General features: G+C 54.0%; 1 protein-coding gene across 8 annotated transcripts; it reads left to right on the top strand.

The window, feature by feature from the left end:
• The first annotated feature begins 471 nt into the window (after nt 1–471).
• On the top strand, nt 472–21,430 carry ZDHHC19 (zinc finger DHHC-type palmitoyltransferase 19). 8 transcript variants are annotated; one of them, XM_017347025.3, is made up of 8 exons: nt 472–2,184; nt 2,490–2,611; nt 3,083–3,222; nt 4,278–4,450; nt 4,758–4,863; nt 15,857–15,942; nt 16,364–16,460; nt 16,889–17,079. In XM_017347025.3, the coding sequence occupies exons 1-8, from the start codon at nt 2,039–2,041 to the stop codon at nt 17,006–17,008; spliced, it is 990 nt and encodes a 329-aa protein (XP_017202514.2). In that variant the 5' UTR covers nt 472–2,038; the 3' UTR covers nt 17,009–17,079. The 8 variants fall into 8 exon arrangements, 7 of the variants coding, with proteins under 7 accessions (XP_017202514.2, XP_002716452.2, XP_069928396.1 ...); XM_002716406.5 differs by having other exon boundaries at nt 16,277–16,460; XR_011387976.1 differs by lacking the exon at nt 15,857–15,942 and having other exon boundaries at nt 16,277–16,460.
• Nucleotides 21,431–21,587: the final 157 nt, after the last annotated feature.

Below are 21,587 nucleotides of genomic sequence, written 5' to 3'. Positions count from 1 at the left end.
GAACAACAATTGCGTGTTGAGCAGGAACTTTGGAGCTCCACTTTTAATCAGATTATTTTCCTACAAGTGATCCAATTCTATCACCCCAATTTAATATTCATCTTACATTCTAGAAACCAAATCAGGGACCTTGGAATTACATATTTTATCCATGTTGAAGAACAATGCATTCTCTGTTGAAATTGAAGGCAAGTGTTACACTTTGACGTATGCCAGTTGCTGCGTCATGGCAGACGCCCAGTAGCTCGGCAGACTCCCAGGAGGCAGTAGCTCCGAAGCTGATTGGTGGGGCCTGGCTGACAGGCCCGTGTGATTGCTCCAATAGCAGCAGGGAAATGATCCTCGCCTCTCATGAAGACTTTGGTCTCAGGAATCTTCCAAACGCGGAGGGGTTCCAAATGCTTAGTGGCCAAAACAAATGGCAAATGTTGGTTGCATAGAGCAGAAAATCCTGTTATTTTCTCACTTTTTTTTTTTTTTTTTTTTTTGGACAGGCAGAGTGGATAGTGAGAGAGAGAGACAGAGAGAAAGGTCTTCCTTTGCCGTTGGTTCACCCTCCAATGGCCACCACGGCTGGCGCACTGTGGCCGGCGCACCGCGCTGTTCCGAAGGCAGGAGCCAGGTGCTTCTCCTGGTCTCCCATGGGGTGCAGGGCCCAAGCACCCGGGCCATCCTCCACTGCACTCCCTGGCCACAGCAGAGAGCTGGCCTGGAAGAGGGGCAACCGGGACAGAATCCGGCACCCCGACCGGGACTAGAACCTGTGCTGGCGCTGCTAGGTGGAGGATTAGCCTAGTGAGCGGCGGCGCTGGCCTATTTTCTCACATATTAAGCACAGCTCAGAGGGAGCCAGTTCAGGACTGGGAAAAGACTAGGCAATGTCATCAGCTCTGTCCGGGGAGCACGCTGACTTGTGGCCTAAGAGGTCCAAGGTGACAGCCAGGATATCTGAGTTCAAGACAGGATGAAGGGGTGGAGCTCCGCCCTCAGCAGGTGTCTCACTGAGCAGAATCGTGTCATGAAGGCAATCCGAAAAAGAAGGAATGCTGGGAAATTATTTAGTTGAAATTTTGTCATAGTGAAAAGGAAGAAATGGAGAGGGCACCGGTTCGAGTCCCAGTTGCTCCACTTCTGATTCAGCTCTCTGCTTTGGCCTGGGAAAGCAGTAGAAGATGGTCCAGATGCTTGGGACCCTGCACCCACATGGGAGACTGGGAAGAAGCTCCTGGCTCCTGGTTTCGGATCAGCGCAGCTCCAGCTGATGTGGCCAATTGGGGAGTGAACCAGCGGATGGAAGACCTCTCTGTCTCTCTGCCTCTCCTTCTCTCTCTGTGTAACTCTGGCTTTCAAATAAATAAATAAATCTTTTAAAAAGATGGGTTTATTTAGCTCACAGTTTTCGAAGCTGAAAATCTAAGATCAGGTGGCCCCATCTGTTGGCCTCTGGTGAGGGCATGTTGCATCACAACATGGCAAATGACATCATGGCAAGAGCACCTGGACACATGACAGATGGGATGGCAAGACCAGAAGCCGGAGAGCGGGGAAGGCCAGTCTTGCTCTTCCCTAACAACCTACTCTCACAGGAAGGAGGTCTCATGAGAGCGCCGTCCCTTCTTGGGGGGCCTCACTCTAGGCCCCGCCTCTTAAAGTTTCCACCACCTCTTAACATTGATTCCCTGAGGACCAAGCTTCTAGCGCATGAACCTCTAGGCGACAAACCACATCCCAAACCATAGAGCCTGTAGTGAAGCCAACCTCACAGGGGCAGGACCTCCCAGCCCCCAGCACACGTGCATGCGCCCGTGTGTGTGTGTGTGTGTGTGTGTGTGTCTGGGAGGCAGGGGTTGCTACTGGAAGTCATTGGAAGCAGCCAGAGCCCCCAGTCCTCAGCCTCTATGATGTCACAATCAGATTTCTTTCCTTCTATCCTGGACTGTTACTTCCGAGGCTGTTGTGGTCATGGGGCTCTGGAAACCAGCAGGGAGAAGGGAGCTTGGTGGCTCTGATCTCCCCTGGGGACACAGGACAGCCAGGCATGCCGCTGTTAAAGGATGCCACGCCCATGGTAAAGGAGCTGCGGCCCCCGCCGCCGGTCCCCCTTTGCTGGTTCCTCCCGAGCCTATTTGCTGCCTTCAACGTGGTGCTGCTCGTCATTTTCAGTGGTCTCTTCTTTGCATTCCCGTGAGTCCCCTACGCAAGCTGTCAAGCTTCTTACAGTCAGCTTGCATGGAAAACAGATAAGGACAGCAGGCAGGCAAGGGCATGCAAGGGGGTCAGGGTTCAGGGACAGGAACCTATTCTAGGTGGAGGGAACTTTGCATTTGGGGAGCTGCAGGTGGCTGGTAATGCTGATGATGTTTGGGCTGTCAATGGCCTGGCTGCCCAGAGCTGGCTGAAAGGTCTGTGAGTCCTGACCCCAGCACGCCAGGCCCTCGGGGGAGCTGTGGGCTGCCGCGGGTCAGGACTGAGCCTGGCTCTGGTTTCAGTTGCAGGTGGCTGGCTCAGCACGGGAACTGGGCCTTCCCCACCGTCACAGGCCTCCTCTTTGCCCTTACCTTCTTCAGTCTCATTACACTCAACTTCTCAGACCCTGGTATCTTACATCGAGGTGAGGCCTCTGCCCGCTGGGAGAAGGAGGTGCCCACCCCCAGCTCCCCTCCTCCGCCCCAAGGCTCCTTCCCACATGCCCATTGCTCTGGCCCTGACGCTTCATCCCCCAAACCACCAAGGTGTGGATAAATACAACTCTGAAGCTTTTCCAGTTGCCTTGAAGGGAGGGCTGGTCAGGGGCTGGGGGAGAGAAGCCCGTGGGTTCTTCCTGGGCACTGGTCCCCTCTGCTTCCCTCCCATTGTGCACACAACAGAAAACGTGGATCACGGTTCCAAAGGCCCGAGCTCCTATAGAACGCCTTCCCTCTACCTGCTGCCCCTCTGAGCCGGCCCAGCTTGCTCAGTGGGACAAGGATTCCTCTTGCCTCCTCCACGTCTTTCCCTGCGCTTGCTGATGCTGTGCTGCTGCCCTAAGCAGCAGAGTGATGCAAGGGCCCCCAGCCGCTGCCCGACCCTCCTCCCACGCCAGGCTCCGGCGAGCAGAGCCCCATGACGGTGCACGTGGTGTGGGTGAACCACAGAGCCTTCCGCCTGCAGTGGTGCCCAAAGTGCTGCTTCCACCGCCCGCCCCGGACCTACCACTGCCCCTGGTGCAACATCTGTGTGGAGGTGAGTCCCTCATTCGCTTGCCTACCTGCCACCCCTCCTCCACCAGGGGTGGGAGCAAGACCAGGGCTGCTAAAGGCCAAGGGGAGCAGTAACTCCCAGCCACTTTGGGTCAGCCACACAGGTCACTGCCTCTGTGCTCACGTCTCTCTGGGGAGGCTGGCCCTTGCCTGCACAAATGCTAACTTGTATGGGGCATCCACAGCCACACCATGTCCATTGACAGTAGATACGCAAGGCCCCCAGGCTGGCTGCAGCTGTGGTCTGGGGTGCTCGGCCTGGCCCCCCTAGGTATCAGATTGGAGGGTCTCCGGAGCTCCGAGCGCCTACCTTTGCCAGGTGCACGGTCTGCACAGGGGTTACACACGCAGGAGGCTGCCTGGGCATTATCCTCCTCCTCCTCATCCAGCCATCACAAAGTAGAGCCCCAGATACTCTAAGTTCCACCAAAAGACGCACTAGCATGTGTGTCTCCGAAGCCCAGACAGGCCTTGCTTTAAAGGCCTCGGGATGGCCGGCGCCGCGGCTCAACAGGCTAATCCTCCGCCTGCGGCGCCGGCATACCAGGTTCTAGTCCCGGTCGGGGCGCTGGATTCTGTCCCGGTTGCTCCTCTTCCAGGCCAGCTCTCTGCTGTGGCCAGGGAGTACAGTGGAGGTTGGCCCAAGTGCTTGGGCCCTGCACCCCATGGGAGACCAGGAGAAGCACCTGGCTCCTGCCTTCGGAGCAGCGCGCTGGCGGCGGCCATTGCGGGGTGAACCAACGGCAAAGGAAGACCTTTCTCTCTTACTGTCCGCTCTGCCTGTCAAAAAAAAAAAAAAAAAAAAAGAGGCCTCGGGACAGGTGACCTTATGAGCCACAGGGCCCTAACCGTGCTCTAACACCAGAAATGCCAGCGCCAGGGACTTCACGGCTCACTTTCTCCCTGAAGACAGCAGCCAGTGCATGGGGCCAAGGGCAAGTGACTAGAGGGAGTGTGGAAGGCCTTAGGAGTTGAGGATGATGGACGTTGGGCGGGACGACATGTCCTGAGGCCTACCCCCCTCTTCCTGTTTTCCAGGACTTCGACCATCACTGCAAGTGGGTCAATAACTGCGTCGGTAACCGCAACTTCCGCTTCTTCATGCTGCTGGTGCTGTCCCTGTGCCTCTACTCGGGCTCCCTGCTGGTCACCTGCCTGCTCTTCTTGCTGCGCACCAGCCACCTGCCCTTCTGCATTGACAAGGCCATGGCGTATCCACACTGGCCCGCCGGCCACGTGGGAGCCGGGGACGCGCTGACAGCCGAGGGGTGGGGTCTTGGGGGAGGGAGGAGCCAGAGGGAGGGGGCGGAGCCGTCTGGAAGGACGAGTCTGGGACTAGGTGAAGGGTTGTGGGAGAGGTCAGGGAAATGGGCGTGGAAATTCAGAAGCCTGCGGGATCAGGGAGCGGGTGCAAGAGGCAAGAGGGGCCTGGGCTGCTGAGGCTTCCGCGTGGGCGGCGGGGTGGCTGGGGCGAGCCCTGGGACGGTCTGACGGCGCCGCTCCTTAGCCGGCGCGCAGCATCCTAGTGGCTGTGCCCGCCGCGGGCTTCCTGGTGCTGCACTTCCTGCTGCTGACGATCCAGGTCCTGTCGGTGAGCGCGGCCGAGCGCTCCTACGAGGGCAAGGTACCCGCGGCCGAGCGCGGGCGTGGCGGCGGGGCGTGGGGAGCCCCCTTGCACCCGCAGGACCTGGGCCCTCGCTGCTCTTGCTCCGGTGCCCCCTTAGCCCTTGCCGACCCGGCTCCTGAAGACGCAGCTCCAATCTCGCTCCCTCCTAGAACTCAGCGGTCCCTCGTCCTCCTGGGCGTTTGTTATTTTGAGGGATGGGACTGGGGCAAAGCTGCATCCTGCACTTGTGTTGATCAAAGAACCTGAAATCAGAACACCACCTGCCAGATGCCGGTGGACACACGGAGGGAGGGGCTGGCCCCAGGTCGGGCAGCAGACTCAGAGAAGGAGTTGAGAGTCGAGGACGTGCCACCTCGTGGTTTCCGAGGGGGCAGAAAACAGAGGGGAGGCCATTGCAGGTGAGGGTGCACCCTGGCAAGCCAACAAGGAAGCGGTTCTAACTGGAGCAGCAGCTGACTCCGTGGGCGTGACCAAATATAAAGCCCAGATCAGATGGCGAATGGGGGCTCGAGGTAGTAGGAACCTGAGAGGCATGCTAGAAATATATTCAGACCAGTCCCCTGCCACCCCCCAGGAAATTGTGCCTGGAAGTCAATTTCTCCGCCTTGCTGTGGGCAACCACTGACCTGTTTTCTGTCCTTACAGCTTTTCCTTTTCGAAAAATCTCCTGTAAATGGAATCGCGGCCTTTTGAGTCTGGCTTCCTGCACTTAGCATGATGCATTTGAGGGTCAGCCATGCCGCTGCTCCTATGAGCGGTTTCCTCCCGTTTATCGCTGTGTGTGGGTAAACACAGGGCGCTCATCCACTCGCGGAGGTCCTAGTTTCGGGTGGATGTGAGGCCACTGTGATGACTGCTGTCATGACAAGCACGGGAACCTATGCTTTCGTTTCTCTTGGGCTAATGTGTCGGGTGGCAGTGCTGGGCCATCTGGTGACATGAGAAACTGCAGTGGCTCCCCACCAGCGAGGTGTGAGCATTCCAGATACTGGGCATCCTCAGCAACATTGGATGTTGTCATGATTTTGTTTGTTTGTTCTTGCTTTTTTCTGGCTTTTTTATTCCAGCCAATCCAATAAATGTTTAATGGGCTCTCATGACGGTTGCCATTTGTAAGTTCCTAAAGACTAAAGATGTTGAGCATCTTTTGGTGTTCTTATTTGTCATCTAACTTTGGTGGTAAAATCTTTCTCAATCTTTTGCCCATTAAAATTTAGGGCTATTTTATTATTATCAGTTTATTTATTGGAAAGGTGAGTTACAGAGAGGGAGAGGGAGAGGTAGAGAGAGAGAGAGAGAGAGAGAGAGGTCTTCCATCCGCTGGTTCACTCCCCAAATAGCCGCAACAGCCAGAGCTGGGCCAATCCGAAGCCAGGGGCCAGGAGCTTCTTCTGGGTCTCCCATGAGGGTTCAGGGGCCCAAGCACTTGGACCATCTTCTACTGCTTTTCCCAGGTGCAATAGCAGGGAGCTGGATCAGAAGTGGACCAGCCGGGACTCGAACCTGTGCCCATATGGGTGCCACGAACCTGTGCCCATATGGGTGCCAGCACTGTAGGCGGCAGCTTTACCTGCTACACCACAGTGCTGACCCCAGGGTTATTTCATTATTGAATTTTAAGAGTTACTTATATATTTTGGATCCAGAGATATATTTTGTGGATATGTTCTCCCAATCTGTGGCTTGTCATCTTATTATTTTTATTATTATTTTTTTCCTAAAGAAAGCTTTTATTTAAGGAATACAAACTTCACTCATTTCCTAAGTACAACTTTAGGAATATAGTGATTCTTCCCACCATACCCGCCTTACCCACACTCCCACCACCCCCTTTCTCCCACTCCCAGTCCCATTCTCCACTAAGACCCATTTGCAATTAACTTTATACACAGAAGACCAACTCTATACTAAGTAGAGTTCAACAGTTTGCATAAGAAAGCCTGTTCCTCAACAGTTGAGACAAGGGTGTTTAAAGCCATTGCATCTCAAAGTTAATTTCATTTCATTTTTTTAAGAAACTTAACTTTAAAAAAGCATCCATGAATGATAATCTTTTGTAAGCACTTAGACATAACTAAAACTTATGAGACATAAGAATATCCTCCACTTCATACACTAAAACAAAATAAATATTTGAGAGCAAGTTTTACTGTTAACTCTCATAATACAGCTCTTTGAGGACAGAGGTCCTGCATGGGGAATTAGTGCACAGTGACCCCTGCTGTTAACTTAACTGTTAACACTCTTGTGTATGTCAGTGGTCACCTGAGGCTCCTGACATGAGCTGCCTAGGCTATGGAAGCCATGGAAGGCTTTTGAATCCACAAACTCCATCAGTATTTAGACACAGCCATGAGCAAAGTGGAAGTTCTCTCCTCCCTTCAGAGAAAAGTACCTCCTTCTTTGATGATTCCTTCTTTCCACTGGGATCTCACTCACAGAGGTCCTTCATGTAGGACATTTTTTTGCCACATTGTCTTTCCATGTCTGAAATGCTCTCGTGAGCTTTTCAGCCAGACTAGGATGCCTTAAGGGCTGATTCTGCATCTCCTTCTTTTTATTTTTATTTTTCGACAGTGAGAGAGAGAGAGAGACAGAGAGAAAGGTCTTCCTTTTACCATTGGTTCACCCCCCAATGGCCACTGCTGCTGGCGTGCTGCAGCCAGCGCACCGCGCTGATCCAAAGCCAGGAGCCAGGTACTTCTCCTGGTCTCCCTTGCGGGTGCAGGGCCCAAGCACTTGGGCCATCCTCCACTGCACTCCCGGGCCATAGCAGAGAGCTGGCCTGGAAGAGGGGCAACCGGGACAGAATCCGGCACCCATGTGGGATGCCAGCACCGGCAGGCAGATGATTAGCCAAGTGAGCCACAGCTCCGGGCCCCAGTATCTCCTTATTCTTTTTTTTATTTAGTAAATATAAATTTTCAAAGTACAGTTAATGGATCACAATGGCTTCCCCTCCCCCATAATTTCCCTCCCACTCACACCCCTCCCATCTCCCGCTCCCTCTCCCATTCCATTCACATCAAGATTCATTTTCAATTATCTTTATATACAGAAGATCAATTCAGTATATATTAAGTAAAGATTTCATCAGTTTGCACCCACATAGAAACACAAAGTGTAAAATACTGTTTCAGTACTAGTTATAGTATTACTTCACATTGGACAACACACTAAGGACAGATCCCACATGAGGAGTAAGTACACAGTGACTCCTGTTGTTGACTTAACAATTTGACACTCTTGTTTATGGCGTCAGTAATCTCCCTAGGCTCTAGTCATGAGTTGCCAAGGCTATGGAAGCCTTTTGAGTTCGCCGACTTCGATCTTATTCCAACAGGGTCATAGTCAAAGTGGAAGTTCTCTCCTCCCTTCAGAGAAAGGTACCTCCTTCTTTGATGGCCCCATTCTTTCCACTGGGATCTCACTCACTGAGATCTTCCATTTAGGTCTTCTTTCCCCTCCATCCCCAGGGTGTCTTGGCTTTCCATGCCTAAAATACTCTCATGTGCTCTTCAGCCATATCCGAATGCCTTAAGGGCTGATTCTGAGGCCAGAGTGCTATTTAGGACATCTGCCATTCTATGAGTCTACTGTGTATCCCGCTTCCCATGATGGATTGTTCTCTCCCTTTTTGATTCTATCAGCTAGTATTAGCAGACACTAGTCTTGTTTGTGTGATCCCTTTGACTCTTAGACCTATCAGTGTGATCAATTGTGAACTGAAATTGATCACTTGGACTAGTGAGATGGCATTGGTATATGCCACCTTGATGGGATTGTATTGGTATCCCCTGGCATGATTCTAACTCCACCATTTGGGGCAAGTCTGACTGAGCATGTCCCAAATTGTACATCTCCTCCCTCTCTTATTCCCCCTCTTATATTTAACAGGGATCACTTTTCAGTTAAAATTTAAACACCTAAGAATAATTGTGTGTTAATCACAGAGTTCAACCAATAGTACTAGAACAAAACAAAGAGAAAATACTAAAATGGATAAAGTATTACATTGTACATCAACAATCAGCACAAGAGCTGATCAAGTCACTGTTTCTCATAGTATCCATTTCACTTCAACAGGTCTCCCCTTTGGTGCTCAGTTAGTTGTCACCAATCAGGGAGAACATATGATATTTGTCCCTTTGGGACTGGCTTAATTCACTCAGCATAATGTTTTCCAGATTCCTCCATCTTGTTGCAAATAACCGGATTTCATTGTTTTTGACTGCTGTATAGTATTCTATAGAGTACATGTCCCATAATTTCTTTATCCAGTCTACTGTTGATGGGCATTTGGGTTGGTTCCAGGTCTTAGCTATTGTGAATTGAGCTGCAATAAACATTAATGTGCAGACAGCTTGTTTGTTTGCCAATTTCATTTCCTTTGGGTAAATTCCAAGGAGTGGGATGGCTGGTTTGAATGGTAGGGTTATATTCAGGTTTCTGAGGAATCTCCAGACTGACTTCCATAGTGGCTTAACCAATTTGCATTCCCACCAACCGTGGGTTAGTGTCCCTTTTTCCCCAATCCTCTCCAGCATCTATTGTTGGTAGATTTCTGAATGTGAGCCATTCTAACCGGGGTGAGGTGAAACCTCATTGTGGTTTTGATTTGTATTTCCCTGATTGCTAGTGATCTTGAACATTTTGTCATGTGTCTGTTGGCCATTTGGATTTCCTCTTTTGAAAAAATGTCTATTGAGGTCCTTGGCCCATCTCTTAAGTGGGTTGTTTTGATGTTGTGGAGTTTCTTGATTTCTTTGTAGATTCTGGTTATCAACCCTTTATCTGTTGCATAGTTTGCGAATATTTTTTCCCATTCTGTCGGTTGCCTCTTCACTTTCCTGTTTCTTTTGAAGTACAGAAACTTCTCAATTTGATGCAATCCCAAATGTTAATTTTGGCTTTGACTGCCTGTGCTTCTGGGGTATTTTCCAAGAAGTCTTTGCCAGTACCTATATCTTGCAGAGTTTCTCCAATGCTCTCTAATAATTTGATGGTGTTGGGTCATAGATTTAAGTCTTTAATTCACGTTGAGTGAATTTTTGTGTAGGGTGAAAGGTAGGGGTCTTGCTTCATGGTTCTGCACGTGGAAATCCAATTTTCCCAGCACTATTTATTGAATAGACTGTCCTTACTCCAGGGATTGGTTTTGGATCCTTGATCAAATATAAGTTGGCTGTAGATGTTTGGATTGATTTCTGGTGTTTCTATTCTGTTCCATTGGTCTATCCATCTGTTTCTGTACCAGTACCATGCTGTTTGGATAACAACTGCCCTGTAGTATGTCCTGAAATCTGGTATTGTGATGCCTCCGGCTTTGTTTTTGTTGTACAAGATTGCTTTAGCTATTCGAGGTCTCCTGTGTCTCCATATGAATTTCAGCATCATTTTTTCCAGGTCTGAGAAGAATGTCTTTGGTATTTTGATTGGTATTGCATTGAATCTGTAAATTGCTTTTGGGAGAATGGACATTTTGATGATATTGATTCTTCCAATCCATGAGCATGGAAGATTTTTCCATTTTTTGGTATCCTCTTCTATTTCTTTCTTTAAGGTTTTGTAATTTTCATCGTAGAGATCCTTAACGTCCTTGGTTAAGTTTATTCCAAGGTATTTGATTGTTTTTGTAGCTATTGTGAATGGGACTGATCTTAGAAGTTCTTCCTCAGCCGTGGCATTGCCTATGTATACAAAGGCTGTTGATTTTTGTGCATTGATTTTATATCCTGCTACTTTCCCAAACTCTTCGATGAGTTCCAATAGTCTCTTAGTAGAGTTCTTTGGATCCCCTAAATAAAGAATATCATCTGCAAAGAGGGATAGTTTGAGTTCTTCCTTCCCGATTCGTATCCCTTTAATTTCTTTTTCTTGCCTAATGGCTCTGGCTAAAACTTCCAGAACTATATTGAATAGCAGTGGTGAGAGTGGGCATCCCTGTCTGGTACCAGATCTCAGTGAAAATGCTTCCAACTTTTCCCCATTCAATAGGATGTTGGCCGTGGGTTTTCCATAAATTGCATTGATTGTATTGAGGAATGTTCCTTCCATACCCAGTTTGCTTAGAGTTTTCATCATGAAAGGATGTTGTATTTTATCAAATGCTTTCTCGGCATCTATTTAGATAATCATATGGTTTTTCTTCTGCAGTCTGTTAATGTGGTGTATCATGTTGATTGTTTTGTGCACATTGAACCATCCCTGCATACCAGGGATAAATCCCACTTGGTCTGGGTGGATGATCTTTCTGATGTGTTGTTGCATTCTATTGGCCAGAATTTTATTGAGGATTTTTGCATCTATGTTCATCAGGGATATTGGTCTGTAATTCTTTTTCAATGCTGCATCTTTTTCCGGCTTAGGAATTAAGGTGATGCTGGCTTCATAGAAACAATTTGGGAAGATTCCCTCTTTTTCGATTGTTCTGAATAGTTTGAGTATCTCCTTATTCTTAACAATACCTTCCAAAGATCAGAAGTTTATAATTTTGATGAAATGCAGTTTATCAGGTTTTTTTTTCTTTTATGGACATTGTAGCTAAGAAATCTTTGCCTAATCCAAGGTCACAAAGATTTGCTCTGGAAATTTTACAGTTTCAGTTTTACATTTGGTTCTGTGATTTACTTGGGGTTAAATTTGTTGTGGGGTGCTGTTTGGTGCAGTAGTTAAGATGCTGATAGGGACGCCTGCATCCTATATAGAGTGCCTGGGTTGCAGCACTGGCTCTGCTCCCAGTTCTGGCTTCCTGTGAAAATGCACTCTAGAAGGCAGCAGGCAGTGGCTCACGTACTTGGGCCTCTGCCACTCATGCGGGAGTCCTGGATTGTGTTCCAGCCTCCTGGTTTCAGCCTAGCCCAGCCCCAGCTGTTGTAGGCATTTGAGGACATCCAGCAGATGGAAGATTTCTCTCTCTCTCTCTCACTCATTCGCTCTGTCATTCAATTAAAGGAAAAATTTTTTTTTTTAATTTGTGGTTTTTGATTCAAGGTATGGGTTAAGTTTTTTGGTTTTGTTGTTGTTGTTGTGTTATTTTTGCATATGGGTTGTTTCAGTATCATTTGTTGAAAGGTTATCCTTCCACTGAGTTGTTTTGACCTGCTTCTCAAAAATCAGTGGATATATATGTGTGTCTGTGTGTGTATATATATGTATATATATATATAGAGAGAGAGAGAGAAAGAGAGAGAGCGAGAGAGAGAGATGAGTAAGGTATGTTTTTATTTAATTTTTCCTTAATACATGCTATCATGATTAGTGTTGTTTTATAGCAAGTCTTGAAATCAGATAAAATGAGTTTTTCAATTTTGTTTTGTCTTTCAATTTTTCCCCAGTGTTCTTTTGGCTATTTTAGTTCCTTTGAGTTTTTGTATAATTTTTTTTTTTTACAAAGTTATAGACAGTGAGAGAGAGAGACAGAGACAGAGGTCTTCCTTGTCCTTTGGTTCACCCCCCAAATGGTCGCCACAGCTGGCGTGCTACACCGATTTGAAGCCAGGAGCCAGGTGCTTCTCCTGGTCTCCCTTGCGGGTGCAGGGCTCAAGCACTTGGGCCATCCTCCACTGCACTCCTGGGCCACAGCAGAGAGCAGGACTGGAAGAGAAGCAGCTGGGACTAGAACCCGGCGCCCATATGGGATGCCAGCACCACAGGCGGAGGATTAACCAAATGAGCCACGGTGCCGGCCCCTATATAAATTTTGGAATAAGTTTGTCAATTTCTATTAAAAACAAATCTGGGATAGTCATTGGGATTGCATTGAATCTATAGATAAGTTTGGGATAGCTCATATTTTTAACAAAATTGGGTTTCTGAATCTGTGGATATGATATGGCTCTCCATTTGATGTCTTTTATCACTATTTTGTAATTTTTAGCATATAAATCTTGCATATATTTTGCTACTTTTATAACTAAATATTTTATATTTTTGTGCTATTGTAAATGCACGTAATCATTGTTTGTTTATTATTATGAGAAAATACAACAGATTTTTATATATTAGTCTTGAATCTTGCAATTTTTCTAGATTATTTGTTTTATTAGAACTTTATTAGCTTTATTATATTCACAGTTTCATTTATTCTATATAGAAAAAAAATTTTTAAGGTTTATTCATTTATTTGAGAGGCAGAAGTTCAGAGAGAGGAGGAGGAGAGACAGAGAGAAGTCTTCCATCTGCTGGTTCCCTTCCCAGATGGCCGAAATGACTGGAGCTGGGCCGATCTGAATCCAGGAGCCAGGAGCTTCTTCCAGGTCTCCCACACGGGTGCAGGGACCCAAGCATTTGGGCCATTGTCTGATGCTTTCCCAGCCCTTTAGCAGAGAGCTGGATTGGAAGTGGAGCATCCGGGACATGAACCGGTGCCCTTATGGGATGCCGGTACCGCAGGTGAAGGCCTAACTTACTATGGCGCAGCGCCGGCCCCTACATAGAAAATCTTGACATCTGTGAGTGAGAAGTTTCCCTCCTTCCTTTCCAATCTGGGTGACTTTATTTTTCTCCTCTTGTTGCACTGGCTTGGACTTCCAGTGCAACGCGGACAAGGGTGAGAAGATGCCTGCGTCTTTGCTGGGCTTCCTTCATCAGAATGATGACTTGACAGGAAGGCCCCGGGCGGGTAGCACTGGTGAGGGAGGGGCTTAGACACTGGGACAGCTGCGGGGCACAGCAGCCCCAAAGCCCAGCTCCCCCCATCCTCTGGGCACCCCCAGCCACTCCACCGCCTCCGCGCCTGCGTCCCTCCTGCCCGCGACTCCCCAGCAGGCCCCGGCTCTGCGTGCGATCTCACTGTGGCCTCGGTCCTTTATTTGAGCCTCACCTGGGGAGCATTTTCCCTTCTCACATTCTGTGGTTCCTGCAGTTTGTGTCAGGCTTGGGCCTGCCCTCCCGCCTCATCCCGGAGCAGCCCCGCCCAGCCGGGATCGCTGGCCTTGGGGACCCCCCCCTCAGCGCTCTGGTTCACCAGGCGGGGCTCGCTGCATGACCTGCGGCACCCAGGTCAGGCGTTGTTCACGGGCCCCAACTCTCGGCCCTTTCCTACCTCCGTCCCCTCCCTGCAGCTCCGCTTGGGGTCACAACCACACACATCGCAGCTCCGCAGCGTAGCAGCGTGGAGATCTGGGGTGGGTTACTTAGCTACCTCGTGCCTCAACTTCCCCATCTGTGGAAGGGGGCAGCGTGGGTTAACCTGTGTGAGACAGAGAGAGGAGAGGCGGGTCCAGGTGAGTGCCCTGCGTGTCCCTGTGGCTGCGGTGTCAGTGATAGGTGTCTGTGCTTCTTTCTTTGCAGTAGCGCGGTGAACCCCTGCTTAACACCGCAGGCCTCCACCTCCCCTCTTCCTGCATCTTCCTGCACAGCCAGGTTTCCCAGGAGAGGAACATCACTCTGTTCTTCACCATCCTTGGTCCCCGTCAGCCCAGGCTCTGCCCGCACTGTCCTGCTGACGCTGCTGTCATGGAGTGGCCAGAGCCAGAGGCCAGTCCTCAGACGCGGCTGCTGGGCTGCGGCTCCCTGGCCTGCGGCGCCGCACCTGCACCTGGGCTTCCCGCCCTTCTCGCTTGCCCCCCTCCCCTGCCCTGTGCCGCCCTGAGACTCCCCTGTGTCGCAGCTGCCCTCAGCAGCCGGAAAGGCTGTTGGCAGTGTCTCCTCAGTCCAGCACACTGCCGGGCCATGTTTGAGACCCCAGAGTATTTCTGAGTGCATGAGTGAACCAAGAAATGATGAATCAATGCCACTTGAAAAGAGAGATCTGATGCCACGATCCCCCAGGGAGCAGGGAGTGCAGGGAGGCAGCAGGGAATTGGGGAGGGGAGACGTGAAGGTGCCCACTTTGGTTTTGGCCCTGGGAAGGGTGAGGGTGTTGGGGACACAGGGTTGGTGCAGCAGCCCAGGACTGGAGCCGAGGGGCCCATGTGGCCCTTCAGAGCTGCTGGAACCGCTCACAGCTGGGAGGGTGCCGTGTGCAGAGATCCTCAGATCCAGGGCCAGTTCTGATAAATCTGACCAACAAGGAGCCTTCGTTCCACCGTTTCCCTGTCCTGATGTAAAGTCAGCGTTTCTCCATTCTAAAAGGAACATCCAATAAGTCAGAACTTCTTTCTGTAAATTTTAAAGTTCTGCAGACGTAACTCTCCCAGACACTGAACTGGGACCACCAGCGCAGTGCCAGTTTCTCTTAAACGCTGTGAACACCCCGAAGCAGGCGGAACCTCAACTTGCTCCGTGGTCAGCGCAGCGTTGGGCAGCCGTGGGCGGTTCCCGGGCCGTCCTGACTGTTCTCCCTCGGGTGACAGCTGTCCCGCGTGGGGTCCTGGCTTTTCTGGGTGGAGAACAGTGTGGAAGGCAAAGCTTTGGGTGACTGGGGCGTGGGAGTGAGCAGGAGCTGTTGGAATATTTCCAGGTGACAGCTGCAGTAGGGTGAGACCTGGGCCCTGCGTGGGGCCCATGGGCGAGGGGAGGGAAAAGGCGGGAGGGCAGGAGGAGAACCTGGTCAAGTCCTTTCCTGCGTCTCGTGCTGGGTCAGGCAGATGCGATTGGGTCCCCAAACATCCGCCCTCGAGAGGGTAGAATCCAGCGAAGGCACGCACTCAGCTAAAACAAGAGATGGGAAGGAGACGTGGGTGGCGACACAGCTGAGCAGCCACGGATGCTCTGGAATGAATTTGTCAGGGGCCACAGGAGCTTAGTGTGTCCAAAGGGAGACAGCAGGCAGGAGGCTGCAAAGGGGGGCCGGGGACCCCAACGAGGCAGAGGAAGGGGTGCAGGGTCAGCGTTCGTATGGGGAGCTGTTCCCAAGCGGGGCAGAGGCGGCTGGCTGTTCTATCTGGGACCCCTGGAGGGAGGCTTCCATGCCCTTGGAGTCTGGCTGGACCCCTAGGCTGACCCCTGGCTGAGCTGACTGACAGGCTCAAGGAGGGGTCCTGGGGGAGGGGCAGGACCATCTGGCCAGTTCTGATCTCTTCTTCCTCTTCCTATTCCCCTCCAGTGCAGATACCTTCAGGGATACAACCCCTTTGACCAGGGCTGTGTCAGCAACTGGTATTTAGCAATTTGTGCACCGCTGGGACCCAAGTGAGTTGGCAAAGCAGAGGCCCCATGTGGTGGATGAGGCGAGGCTGGGGGTGGGCCTGAAGCTGGGTCTCCCCCCTCGCCCTTACACAGCTCCCAGCGCTCCCACTCACTGCCCCTGTTTCTTTGGGGTTTTCTCCGGGGTGCTGGGGAGCCTCCTTGCTCCCTGGCCTCTGTCGCTTCTCGTCCTAAGAAATGGGTCAGGACTGCTACACCTGATGAGACTCGCCCAGCTTGGTGTGTGGGGGGGTGTGCTCCCCAAGCTGAGGCTGATGGGGACAGGGTGGGGGAGGGTGGGTGGGCAGTGACCTCCTGCATGTGGCCTGTCACTCCTCAGGTACATGGCTGAAGCTGTCTGGCTGCAGAGAGTGGTGGGGCCTGAGTGGGTACCGGTGCACTTCCAGACATGCCCCTCCACCCACAGCCCTTCGGTCCTCCCTGGCCTCCAGCCCCGACCCTCCTGCTGCCACAAACCAGGGCAGGGCCCTCCGGGGAGTGGAGAGGCCGCAGCTGTCCAGGAGGTGAGGAGTGTGTGCTGGGGAGGGGGTGTGGGGTGCCCCCGGGGTCTGGCTGCTGGGGCAGCTGCAGCCCCCAGAGCCTGGGGCCTGGGGCTGATGGAGTTCCTGGACACGAAGTCCAGCCCGCACCGCCACCTTGCTTCTGGCCGTGGCTTTCCTCAGCTGCTCACCAGGACTGGGAGGTGACCAGAGGCGTGGATGTCTGGGGGGAGGGTTCTTTTAGCTCAGAGAGGCTTGCCCTTGAAGCCTGATTTGGAACTTACGCAGTAGTGTGTGGCAGCCCACAGCAGCCGGCCCTGGGGCTCCAGCAGCCACCACTCCCGACCACTCGGTGCTTCCAGCCTGATCCCTTTGCTCTGCCCGGGGCGGGGCGGGGGCTGGGGGCTGTGGGGCAGGGGCTTGGGGAGAGAGCCTCATGCCCCACTCTGTAGCTCCACGCCGGCCCGGTGCTGCCCCCGCTGCGGGAAGCCCCCAGGCGAGGCTCGGCCCCTCATTCGCCCCTCCGCACCCGGCGATGCCAGGAGCACCTGCGTCTCAACATCACCTCCTGAGGCTCTCCGAGCCCCGCCCTTGCCCCTCCCCGCACCTATTAAAGTCCCTGAGGCTGCCTCCTCCAGCTGGCTGCCTGGCTGTGCCTCTTTGCTGCGTGCGGGGGAGCGGGATCGGAGGGGTTGGGGCAAGGGCCTCCTGGGAAGGAAGGGACGGGATCCGTGAGAACCCGAGTCCAAACCCCATACTGCCTGGCTATGTGACCTGCGGCACGAGCTGAACATTCTCCCGTCCTTAAACTAGGGCAGCGGTAACAGCCTCTCGGGCAGGTGCGGCGCTCCTCCCAGTGGGGACTGCAGATGGGAGAGAAAAGCCACCGAGTCGCCCTGCCGCGTCCCTCTCTGCCTGCAGGGGGCGCCAGGTGTCCAGGAATTCGCGAGCGGGGCCCAGGGCCGCAGCGTAGCTCCGGAACCTCCTAGAGGCTTAGGGCCTGAGCGCGGGCTGGGTGGGGCTGGGCACCCTCCTGGCTGCCACAGCCCAGCCTGCCGAGAACGGGGTGGGGGTGGGGGTGGGAGTTCCGAGGCCCTGTGAGCCTTCTGGTCCCTGGGTGGGAGCCTCTGGGAAGTTGTCCGGGGCTGAAGTCAGGCCTAACTCCCCAGGGCCCCAGGGAGTGCGGCCCTGGGTCTGTCATTGGCTCTTTTCTGCACCCTCCCCCACGCCTTGGGGGAGGGGGTCCTTCCCCCAGGGTCGCTGCTCAGTGTTACCTGGGCTGGGAACCCCCCGGAGGGGGCGGGGCTCTTGAAGTGTCCGCGTGGGCACAACCACTGTTCACTGCCACTGTTGTGTCCAGGCGGAATCAGGTGTGAGAGGAAGGTAGAGGGAAGGTCACCTAAGGGTTCTGGTGAACCCCATAGAGGCTGTTCAGGGGCAAGTGTGTGTGCACGTGCACCCACGGGTGCTTGGGAGTCAGGGGGGCCTTCAGCCTCCTGCCCCACCCCGGGGAGGGGTGACTATCTGTAGGACATCTCTGGGGCCCTCTACAAAGCTGTGCCACCCCTGTGTCCCCAGAGGCCCCAGACCCTGGCCTTGCCGATCCGATCCGTCTGGCTCTGGTTCCTGGCCAGTTCTTTGTTCAACCCCAGGGACTCCAGCTCTTCTCATTCCTCTTCCTGTCCCAGGGTTTCTCCAATCTCAAACCCCTTTGGAGCTCAAGCCCTTCCACTTTGTATGTATCTCTGCTTGACTCAGAAACCCTTGGGCTGTAGGTAGGGGCACTGGCATATCACAGGGCAGCCCAGCTTCGGCCTTGCTGTAGGCAGCTCCTAGTGCCTATGCTGTAACAGCTGAAGCAGCGTCCCTGCCTCTCGGAAGCCCTCAGGCCATTGCCGCAGGGCGGCCTGGGCCCAGGTGTGCCTGCACCTGTGTGTGCAGGTGGGCACGGCTCGGTTCCTGCTGCCCAGCAGGAAGAGAGGCAGCAAAATGGGGCAGCCAAGGAGCTCTCAGGCCCAGTCCCAAAGCAGAGCCCTCAGGGGAGCCTGGGTCTGAGAGCGTGGGGGGCCAGGAACCTGGGCCAATGCCTGGATGCGGTGGTGGAACCGGCCTGGGGGGCGGGGGTGCAGCCTGCATGGAGTCCCAGCTCCACAGGGGCTGAGCAGGCAGGGCCTGACCTGGGCTGCACCTGCCTTCAGGTACAGAGAGGACTCACCCAGGCGTCTCCCAAGTCCTAAGCCGCATGTGAGGCGTCTCCCCCAGCACCCCGAGCCCTAGTTCCCCACTGGGCCAGGACTTCACTGGTCAGATTCTCAAAGGATGCCATGATGTGAGCTCTTACTCTGCAATACAGCTTCTCCGTCTCTGTGTTCCCGCCCTGCCTGGAATTTCTATAGGAAAAACGTCCCTAGGATCAGGCTCCCTTGTTCCTCCACCCCCCACCCTGGCGCCTGCCCTCCCTGTACCCTCTCCTGAGCTCCGGGCTCCCCGCAGGGGACGTTAAGCTGAGCTGCACTCACCTTCTCTCTGCAGCCCCTCCTGGTTTCCCTGAGCCACTCCACCCACCCTTGGCCCCCCACTGATAAGGAGAGGGTGTTATCGGAGCCCAGAATGGGGCCTGCTGTCCACAGGCCCAGGGAGCTGTCTCTGCTCCCCCTGCCTTCCCCTGGGTGGGAGCCGGGGGTGACCCGCAGGGCTGCAGGGAGCTCACACAGCTGGAGCCCCACTAAGAGACCCCCGGCTGGCTGTAGAACCTGACAGAGGTGCTTACAACCTGGGATGGAGGCCGGAGGCAGCCCCCTGGGTCCAGACCCTCCCTCTTTGTGCCTTCAGGAAGGGCATGCTATGGAGGAGGTCACTTCCCTCTGCTCAGCCCCAGGTGGGGACTTAGAGACCCCCCACCCTGTCATAGATGGGGCCCTGGTGGCAGCAGGTGTGGTGGCTGTCTCCCATCCCAGGCTGCCATTCCCGCCCCGGGGGCAGTTTGAGGAGGAAGGGGTTGAGCAGTTTAGCACAGGGCCCTGCCTCTCCAGCCCCAGGCCTCAGCACAGGGCCTGGGGCGTGATAAGAGGGCGGGTGTCCTGGGCCACAGCGATAACTCTCTCCCCTGCCTGGGGCTCCTCCACCCTGCTCTGCCCTCCTGCCCCAGTCGAGGGGCAGGAGGCTGAGGGTGGGGCAGAGCAGGACAGAGGAGGGCAGGTACTGAAGTGCAGAGGGCGCAGGTCCCTGACTGCCTGAGCCTCAGGCCACCCAGGGGATTCCTGGCCCCTTCTGCTCCTTCTTAGCAGGCTGGGCCCCTGGAGGGGGACGGAGCCCAGGGTCCCAGGGTCAGGCAGGGTTCCCCCACGTGGGTAACAAAGCCGCCCAGCCCAGCTGTCCTAGCACTAGAGAGGAGGAAGCCAGCACGGAGCAAGCAGCCCCTCCTCCAGGGTCACGCGGGTTCCACAGGGCAGAGCCCAGACCCCCTTGGCCTTTCCTGGGACACTGGACTTCTAGGGGCGGTCAGTCCAGAGCAGGGGTGCACATGGCCCTGAAGCTGGCCTGCCTGGCTTCCCCTGCGGTTGTGGGGGTGGGCTGGGCAGCGGGCAGGAGAGTTGGAATTGGCATCGGCACACAGCGGGTGCCTGATCGTCGGTGGTAACTGTTCTTGGGGTGTCATTGAAGGGCCTCGTGACTCAGGACTCTGGTCTGCTGAGGGCCCCCCAGAGTGCTGGTTGCCATGACAGCAGCGGCCTGCTGGGGGCTCAAGGCAGGGACCATGAAGGGTGCTGCTTCACAGAGAGGTTTGGGTTATTATTTTACTGAAAAAAACCAACCGACGGGGCTGTCTCGGGCACAAAGTGTTGGCAGCCTAGGCTGAGACCCTCCAGGGGAGGGGGAGAGGCCTCCCACCAGCGGCTCTGCCCTCCTGGGGAGAAAGCAGCAGTCAGAGTCCCTGTCCCCAGCCCCACCCCCGCCACATGCTGCCTTCTCTGTATCCCCGGCTCAGCCCCCTTCTCCTGTTTCCTGTCAGCCCCTCCACTCCTGCCTCCCTCCCCCTCCTTCTGTCACACTCATCCTGCTCTCACTGGTCTCTGTCTCCCCCACTTTTCCTGGACCCCAGCTTCCAGGAACAGAGCCACCCGCCTGACCACTTTGGGGTAGTAACGCTCAGCCGCGATTCTTGGAATCCCCTGGGCTGGGCGTGGGAACGGAGGACTCCTCCGCCAGGCTGGAGGCAGGGCCTGCCCAGAGCGCCTTTGTCTGCCTCTCAGCCAGGCACCCACTCTCCCGGCTGCAGGTCCAGCCCCTCCCTCAGTGCTCAGCGAGGGGTTTACCCAGAGTTCACTGGAGGCAGTGCCGGGACTGTGCCCAGGTCTCCACGCTGGGTCGGCAGCTGGGTCAGTGACCTGGCCGGTGACAGGAAGGGCCTGGATTGCCGAGCCACCAGGCTGCAGAGGGTGCGCTGAAATGCTGACAGCAGGAGCGCCGGGGTCAGTGTGCGGCAGGAGCGGGCTAGGCCCTGGGCACAGGGCTTGGCTGGTGTGGCTCATGTAACCTCAGTCAACCTTGTGAGGCAGGCACCGCCCCTGCCCTCGTGGCTGTTCTAGGGTCCGTGGGGACGGTCCCTGGAGTGGCTGTGTACTCCCCTCCTGGGATTCCTGGACTCCGCCCACAGAGGAGTCTACGATAGGGGCCGCTGTCGTGGTGCACTGGGTTATGCCACTGCCTGCAATGCTGGCATCTCATATGGGCACTGCTGAGTCCCAGCGGCTCCACTTCCAATCCTGCTCCCTGCTAGTGTGCCTGGGAAAGTAGCAGAAGATGGCCCAAGTGCTTGGCACCTGCCCCTACATGGGAGACCCGGATGAAGCTCCTGCCTTCAGCCTGGCCCAGCCCTGGTTGTTGCAGCCATCTGGGGAGTGAACCAGCAAATGGAAGATTGTGTGTGTATCTCCCTCTCTCTCTGTAACTCTGCCTTTCAAATAAATGAATAAATAAACCTTTATAAAAAATCAGCCTGCTTTAGAATTATTGAGTTTCAGGTCTCACCTGTGGTTCCCTTGGCAGGGCCAGACCCAGTGATCTCCCAGGCCTCACAAGACCTGTGGGCCGGACATCCCCCACCTCTTGCAGACCCCGCCCACTGAGCCCCTTTGCCTGAACCTGAGT

Source organism: Oryctolagus cuniculus, chromosome 4 (genome assembly GCF_964237555.1).
Source record: "Oryctolagus cuniculus chromosome 4, mOryCun1.1, whole genome shotgun sequence".
Classification (NCBI taxonomy): Eukaryota; Metazoa; Chordata; class Mammalia; order Lagomorpha; family Leporidae; genus Oryctolagus; species Oryctolagus cuniculus.
The sequence above is the reverse complement of the archived record's forward strand: the minus strand, read 5'-3'. Positions and strand labels throughout refer to the sequence as shown.